General features: G+C 35.7%; 1 protein-coding gene across 1 annotated transcript in view; it reads left to right on the top strand.

Annotated features, from left to right (window-relative positions):
• Window positions 1-1,113: 1,113 nt before the first annotated feature.
• LOC125850100 (uncharacterized) overlaps window positions 1,114-8,725 on the top strand; it is a 28,996-nt gene continuing 21,384 nt past the window's right edge. The window contains exons 1-3 of the mRNA XM_049530004.1: window positions 1,114-1,336; window positions 1,444-1,661; window positions 2,466-2,526. Of these exons, the coding sequence (XP_049385961.1) occupies window positions 1,129-1,336; window positions 1,444-1,661; window positions 2,466-2,526 (487 nt within the window). The 5' untranslated portion in view covers window positions 1,114-1,128. The remainder of the gene's footprint in view (window positions 1,337-1,443; window positions 1,662-2,465; window positions 2,527-8,725) is intronic.

Below are 8,725 nucleotides of genomic sequence, written 5' to 3'. Positions count from 1 at the left end.
TTTAATATTTTATATCAGAAAGATGGCACGAGATAGTCCAAAATAAGTTAGTTACATCTAGGATAATTTTAGAAGCCTCCGTCCAAGTTTTGCTTTATAATTTTATCTCTGTTGTGGTTTACTATATTATGTTTACTTTCCTTATTTTAACTCATTATCATTAATTTAAACAGTACAATTTGACTATTTTTCTCTTTACTAATGTACTCATTTATATAGTGAATTTTATAAACACATTTTTAAAATTAAACAGAAGAGTCGTTGTTAGAGTATCTAACAATTCGATGACAAACACAATATCTTAGAGCTTGATATGTTTTGTGGCTTCAAATTGTTACAAAAATATCAATATAATGAGCTAAGTGTAATTTCAAAAACAACAAAGGGATTGGTGTTATGAAGAGAAACTTTGGAGAAGATCTCCGTAATTGGTCCATTACACTTAATATGTTTTATTAACTTGACTAGCTATTTGGATTGCCATGTCATATTTCCAGTACAAAATATAAAAGTTCCGGTGAGATTTACTTTATAATTAACTTGGCCAAAGATGGATGACTTTTATGACAAAAAATAGAAAAGTGATTTTGTGTTATAAGCTGTAAGTTAAATGATTTTCATGAGACAAAATAGAAGAGTGGATAAAGTTCCAGTACAAAATATAGTAATTCAGGTGATATTTACTTTATAATTAACTTGGCCAAAGTTGGATGACTTTTGTGACAAAAAAATAGAAAAGTGATTTTGTGTTATTAACGGTAAGTTAAATGATTATCATGAGACAAAAAATAGAAAAGTGACTTTTGTGTGATAAAGTTGTATGATCACCGGTGAAATTTACTATGTATATGAGCATGTTTTACTTTGTTTCCTTTTCTTCTGATTTTCCAATTAGAAAATTTGTCTTCTAATTAATTATTTAAGCTTGATTGCCACCCTTGTCTAGGAATTAAGCTCTCCCTTTTGGTATATCCTGTACGTGTAAACTCTTCTGCTAGTAAAGCTTCTTGTGTATTAATTTGTTTTATGCCAGCTGCATTTCATTTAAGCTAATATTTCTGAATCTGACCATACAAATTTTAGTGAGACTAGAAAATGAATTTGGACACACTAAATGATAGGGTAACCATGGGATTGAACTCATCTGATATCCTGCAATGGCAGATGCATGCTCTTAGAAGGGAGTTGAGTGAAGGTCTTCGGCCTCTACACGAAACATTTTTGGCATTGGTTCGTTTGTTTGGTTCCAATGGTCTTGCTACGAGAGGCTTAGAGATTCTTGCAGCAATGGAGAAATTGAATTACGACATTCGCCAAGCTTGGCTAGTTCTTGTTGGTATAGTGAAAGCAAGCACCTAGCTTGATTTGTTGCATTAATTTTATTTACGTTCTCCATAAACCATTCTTTCGTTGAGTTTTAAGTTTGTATTATCCTTGGAGCAGAGGAGCTTGTACGGAGTAATCATCTAGAAGATGCCAACAAAGTGTTTCTCAAGGGTGCTGAGGGTGGACTCAGAGCAACTGATGAGATCTATGATCTCCTAATAGAAGAAGATTGCAAAGTAGGAGATCACTCAAATGCGTTAACTATTGCCTATGAAATGGAGGCTGCTGGCAGAATGGCTACTACCTCCCATTTCAATTGTCTTTTGAGTGTGCAGGTACTTCTAATACCACTGTATCTTAACTCAATGTATCTTTCTCTTTTACCGGATAAGAAGCTTAATTTTCAGTATATTGAAAAAAGAAAATCCCACTAGAAGTGTTATTGAGGAGAATATTCATTAATTGCAGAAAAAGGCTGCAGCATCTCTAAGATTTTTTTTTTTTTAGATTTCTTTTTTTATGATGATAAAATCCTATTGCAACACATTCCGTACAATTATGATCTTCTATACAAACTGAAGTTGCTCAGCATATTGGGTGTGTTCGAGCTTGAAGCTTAAAAAGAGTATGGATCATGGGTTTTGATAAATTGGAATTTGGTCATTGGTAATTGCATTGGATTCTTTCATTACTAGAATAATATATTATAGTGCACATTTTCATGTTATATCAGCCATCTGAAAATGTAATTTTGCTAGCATTCTCATTGATGGAGAAACTTCTACTGAATGTTGGCTTTCAAAAGTCGCAAAGTGTGTAGGTATATTTGGAAATCTCTAGGTTTATAAATTTGAGTTAAGCAAGTTAATCGGGGGTGATTTGTTTAAGTTAGATGACAATAACTTACGACCCTTTTGCTCCTTCTTGTTTCAAGATTAGTGGAGCTTCTTTCTATTTAGGCGTTCTTGTTTAAATGATCTTCAATTTTTTCATGTTTTTTTTATCAACTATTGAAAGAATGTTAAAACCAAAAGAGGTAAACCGGCTGAACGTATGAAATCCTTGACTAATTTTAGTTACAGTAACAGTGGACTTGTTTATTATATAGGTTTCTCTAATTCTTGTTTTTTATTTTCCAGGCTACCTGTGGGATACCTGAAGTTGCTTTTGCAACATTTGAGAACATGGAATATGGTGACGGTCTGTAGTTTCTTTCCCTTGTCAAGCTTGTAGTTGACCCACTTTGATTCCTTCATTTGTGCTTGAGCTAAATGCTTTCAGTATTTGCCTGGGTTGTGATACTGGGCAGAAAATATGGCTTATTTGTTATACTTTGGATCAATAAGTGCATAAATGTTTTTAGGATGCATCTGAAGTTTAACCTTTAACTCATGTGAAGATTTTCATTATAGGTGACTAAAATGAGGTTGCTCTGAATTGGATCAAATAGGAGATTGAGTAATAATAATTCTGTTATTTCTGAACTATACAACAATGGGTTTGCCAGTTTTGGGTTGTAAAAAGAAGTGTGTATACATTGGCTAGGGAAGAGTCTTCAAGTTGTTAAAAGTGGACTGTTTGACTACAGAACTCCTTGTCTTCTCCCTTGTTGGCTTTACTAAGGTCTTGTTTGGTAGTGCAGTATACTGTGGAAAAGTATTTCTTTCAATAGTACTTCCAGAGGAGATTAAGCACTTCATTAAATATTTGGTATGGTTATTTTTTAAAATACCTCTATTGTCCTGTAAAGATATGGCACCTGAGCCTAACTCAACCCAAAAGTTAGCTCATGAGGGGAGGTTTGTCCAAGTCCATATTTCCAATTTCTCATCCCTCTACCGATCTAGGACTTCTTAACACTCCCCCACACATCCAGACCTCAATTGGAGCATGGACACTTACAAATGGGGGCTCAACATCGGTGAGCAATAAATTGGGATGTGCTTGGCTGTGATACCACTTGTTAGGATTGAAGTAATTAGGTGTCATGTGGAAGCTAATAGAGCAAACCTCGATAGACTATGAGTAAGAAGACAAACGAGAAATATATCAAAAGAGATACAAACATTTAGAGGTCGTTTGGTAGAGTGTATAAGAACAATGCTAAATAGAGTGTATTAGTAATACTTGCATTAGCAATGCGCTTGTATTAGTTATGCTTGCATTAGTTATACATAGATTTTTTTATGCGTTGTTTGGTTTGATGTATTAAAAAGTAGCATGCATTGCATAAAAAAATTAATTTACAAAGATACCCTCCACTATTATGATAGAAAAAATGTAAAAAAGGTTTTGAGGGGCAATTGAGTCTTTAATTAAGTTAATGCATGCATTAAAACCATTGCATTGCTAATACCTAGAAATTCTTGGTATTAGCAATAATAGCTTAATACACAATAGAGTGTATAACTAATGCTTGCATTAGTTATACATAGGTTGGAAAAGAGTACCAAACAAGGTACTAGTAATACGCAAGGTTAATGCATGCATTATTTTTCCTAATACACTCTACCAAACGACCCCTTAATGTGGTTCGGTCAACCGACCTACATCCACAAGAGGAGATGAGCAATTCACTATTCAAAAGAGAGTACAAAATATCGAGAGAAATAACCTCATACAATTCACTCAGAATTAAAAGAAGTGCACACAAGTGTTAACACTTGTGTCTCACAAATTCTCCCCCTACACAAGACTTTCAAATCCCCTAGGATTACATTGTGAATGCTACCAAGATAGAAGGAATAAATCTATATTTTTAGAGTCATAAACCTTTTTCTACAAGAAAAAAGACTAGCCAAATATGGGACCTTTGTGTTTTCCTTTTAGGGAAAGGAAAATCCAATTATACTAGGAAATCAGGACAAATACCTAACAATTCTCCCCCTTGGCATGCATTTATGAAAAAATAAATTTGCTCCACCCTCTTCACATAATCTTCAATAGGTTGAATCTCCTCTGCAAAAACTATGTCTCAACACAGAAAACCTTTCTGAAGAAATTTCTCCAACAAAAATCTTCATTACTATCAAATAGGTTGCGGCTAGAACTGAAACTGCCACGATGAACACCCGTTTTAACCTGGCTCAGATACCATGTAAAGATATGACATCTGGTTTAACTCAACTCCAAAAACTAGATCATGAGGAGAGATTTGTCCAAGTTCATATAAAGAGACCAATTTCCCATACCTCTACTGATGTGGACTTCTTAACATGTCTCATATAATATTATAATTAAAAAAAATCTACACTTGGATTTGGCAGTGCACAAACTGTAATGCTGCCTATAATTTTAAAATTAAAAGTGGCTTGAAAAGGTGCATTTTGGCCAAAACCTCTAGAAACTAGAAATGCTTTTTAAAACAATTACAATGCGCTTGAGAAAATGCACTTTGTGCCAAAACACTTAATAACTTTAGAAACTACTGCCGTAAATAGCATTGACTTTATATAGGTTAAATGTCACGACCCAAAATCTAATGTAGCGTGATGCCACTTGTGCCCAATCTGGTAGGCGAACCAAATTTCATTTTCAATCAATTTTCGGTTAATAAGCGAAAAAGTATTTGTGGGAAACATTAACAAGTCATAAACAGTAGTTCCATAATCAATAAGCGCGGAAATAACAAGGACACCCCTAAACCTGGTGTCATGAACACGAGAGCGACTAGAACATGAATATAAGCCTGAGAGAAATCCAAATGTCTAGGAATAAGAAAAGACATAATAAGTAGGGATAGACGGGTCCGGTGCTGCGGATCACCCCGATAGCTCACCCGGGAATCTCCAAAAATCAACTATTGAATTAAGTGGGTCTGTGTGCTATGCAATCCCATTAATAATGAGGGAAAATTTCACTCTTGAGATGCAAAATCTAATCCAGTTAATCCACTTGTTGCCAAACCCCATGTCTTTTAGAATTTTTAGGAGGAAATTTCAATTGGCATGGTCATAGGCCTTCTCAGTATCTAGCTTGCACAGGATACACGGTTTCTTCTGTTTCACATTAGAGTCTACCAACTCATTGGCCAACAAAGCTGCATCCATTATCTGTCTGCCTTTCAAGAAGGCCATTTGATGTTCCACCAATTTGCCTATAACTGTTTTCAACCTATCAGTTATCAACTTAAATATGATTTTGTATACCCCTCCTATCAAGCTGATTGATCTAAAATCTTTCAACTCCATTGTTCAGGGGCTTCTATGGGTTTAGTGCTATGAATGTGGCATTGAAAGACTTTTCAAAAACACTCCTTTGGTTGGAAATTCTGATTGGTCCGCATCAGATCCTCTTTTAAGATATCCCAGAATGTCTTGAAGAAATTCATAGTAAATCCATCTTGCCTGGGGACCTTATCTCCATCACTCTGCTTGATGATCTGTACCACCTCTGCTCTGTGAATGGTCTCTGGAGCCACTCTTTTTCTTCCATAGAGATTGTAGGACATCCTTCCAGGTCAAAGGAGGGTCTCCATAGTTCAGAATCTGAATACAGATTAGAATAGAAATCTATCATTGATTCTTTGATTTCTTTGGGTTCCTGAACTTCCTCATCCCTCACCATGAGTTTGTCAATTGTATTATATCTCCTGTGACATGTAGCCACTCTCTGGAAGAATCTAGTGTTCTTATCTCCTTGCTTTAGCCAAAGGGTTGTAGACTTTCTGTTGGCTAGTTCAGAAAAGGTCTTCTACTCCATTCTTTCAGCTTTTTCTTCTAAGTAGGAAATACTTATTTATATTCTAACACCCTTCAACAACAAAGCTACTACTTTGACTTCTATTGAAACCAAGTTGGATGAGATGATTGTCCATCCTCTCGTACCATGCCTTTGCGCTTGTTTTAGGCCATACAAGGCATTCGTTAGGAGATAAACTCAATCCTCTTTTTTAGAAATTGAGAAACCATCGGGTTGCTCTAGATAGATCTCTTCACCAAGCAAACCATTCAAAAAAGCTAATTTGACATCAAGCCGATGAATCTGCCAAGAATTATGAGATGCAAATGCAAAAAGAAGCTTGATTGTGTCAATACTTTGCTACTGCAACAAGTTTTTCTTGGTAATCCACACTATATTGTTGTGCATATCTCTTCACCACCAATTTAGCCTTGTTTGCTAATTAAGCCATCAGGATTGAGTTTTGTCTTGAAAATTCATTTTATGCCAATCACCTTGCATTTTCTAGGCCTATCTCCGAGTTGCCAGGTTCCTTTCTTCTTGATTATGTCTAGTTTAGCTTGGATAACTCTCCTCCATGCTTGAGTGTCTTGTGCTTCAATATAGCTTGTTGGTTCAAAAATCACCAAGTTACACCGCCGATAGATATCTTTTAAGATTCTGGTGCCTTGCATTGGTACGCCATCCACTAGTTCATTTTCCACAAGTTGAGACTGCTCTTTGAAAATATAAGAATAAGAAGTTTTCTGATTTTTCCAATCCCAAGCAGTTGCTTCATCAAACTTCACTTCTATGCTGAGAATTAGTTTTTCTGTTTTCAAGCAGAAAATCCTTTAGCCTTTGGATGATGAACCACAGCCCATTAATATGCCCTTCTGAGCCTTGTAGTCTTGTTTGCTCCTCTAAGGTTTTAGAACTTGACAATAACATATACACCCAAAGATTTTGAGATGGTGTACTGATGGTTTGTTGCCACATCAATCTTCATATGGAGTCAGGTCCTGCAAGGCCTTAATGGAAAATCTGTTCAGCAAATACACTCAGGTAGCTACCTCTGCCCAAAACTGATTTGGGATTTCTTTTTCAAGCAAAAGACACCTGGCGTTCTCCATTACAGTCCTGTTCTTCCTTTCAGACACGCCATTTTATTGTGGCATGTATGGTAATGTCAATTGGCGTTCTATACCTGTGCTATTACAAAACTCTACAAACTGAGTAGAAGTATATTCTTTCTCATTGTCAGACCTTAAAGCTTAAATATCGAGATCACATTGATTTTCTACTAAAGCTTTAAATTGTTTAAATGCATTAAAGACTTCACTCTTCAGTTTAATAAAATAGACCCAACACATCTGGGTGCAGTCATCAATAAAGAGGAGAAAATATTTGTTACCACTCATGGAATCTGTTTCATTAGGCCACACACATCCGTATGAATGAGTTGAAGTTTCCGGTTATTTCTCCATACTTGATTTGCTTGAAATGACAATTTGTTTGCTTTCCCTGTTATCGGTTTCACTTTTTTTTTTTTGAACTTGGTAACTTTAACTTGAGCATTAGAAAAAATTTCAGGCATATTTTCCACCAACTTCCTTATTTTTTTCATCCCTGCAATGCTTCTATGATTGAAGTGACCAAACCTTTTGTGCCATAGGTTTGTACATGTTTGTGAAGTATCAGTATAATCATGCTCAGTTTTTTTCTCCCAATCAACTGAAAAAGTTATGTTGCTCATCTTGGCACAAAATAATTCTACTCCAGAAGCGTCAGAAACAACACATTTGCAATTCTTAAAATGCAGTGAGTAATTCTTTTCTGACATTTGTCCAATACTCTATGAATTTTTACTCATATGAAGTGTGTACAAAACACCAGGAATAGTTTTGATACCTGAGATTGTTGAGATAGTCACTGTACCTCTGTCTTTGACTTCTACAACAGTACAACCTTACCATTTCCCACTTTTACTTTGGATTTGTAAGTATCATCAAGGAACCTAAACATTTCAGCATCATTGCACAAGTGATGTATGCAACCACTATCCAGAAGCCTAGAATCGGAGGATTCATTTGTTGAAAAAGTATAAAACTGCAAACCGTTGCTCCTCATGTGCATCAATAACTTCTGCTAGTTGTGCTTGCAAAGCTCCTGGGGTCTTTGTTTTGGATTTGCAAACCTTGAATATGTGCCCCGTCTGCTTACAGGTGCCGCTAGGGGTGTTCACAGTTTGGATAAAAATCGATCCGAATCGAAAAATCGAACCAGACCGATCTAATTAACTGATTCTTATTTAATTTAGTTTGGTTTGGGTTTACATTCTCAAAAAGGAATAAAATTTGATTTGGTTTGTTCAAAATAACTGAACCGAACTGACAAATTATATAATAATATATACATTAACTCTAATGAAAAGAGTAAGGTATGATGCGTCTTTTATTTGTAAGGCATCTGAGAGCCATACTTACCATCTTTGAGGGCATTTCAGGACTACATGTTAATTGACAGAAAAGCTGCCTCTGCCCAGTTAACAATGTGCATAAGATGCAGCTTCTAGCTAAGAATCTAGGGTGTCAAGTGGCATCACTGCCAACTAAATACCTAGGAATGCCTGTTGGAGCAAAAAACATAGAGCTAGAAGTGTGGAGTGAGGTCCTGGAAAGAAGTGACAGGAAACTAGCAGGATGGAAGAGTCACTATCTGTCTTTGGGTGGTACATTTA

Source organism: Solanum stenotomum, unplaced genomic scaffold (genome assembly GCF_019186545.1).
Source record: "Solanum stenotomum isolate F172 unplaced genomic scaffold, ASM1918654v1 scaffold13774, whole genome shotgun sequence".
In the NCBI taxonomy this organism is placed as follows: domain Eukaryota; kingdom Viridiplantae; phylum Streptophyta; class Magnoliopsida; order Solanales; family Solanaceae; genus Solanum; species Solanum stenotomum.
The sequence above is the reverse complement of the archived record's forward strand: the minus strand, read 5'-3'. Positions and strand labels throughout refer to the sequence as shown.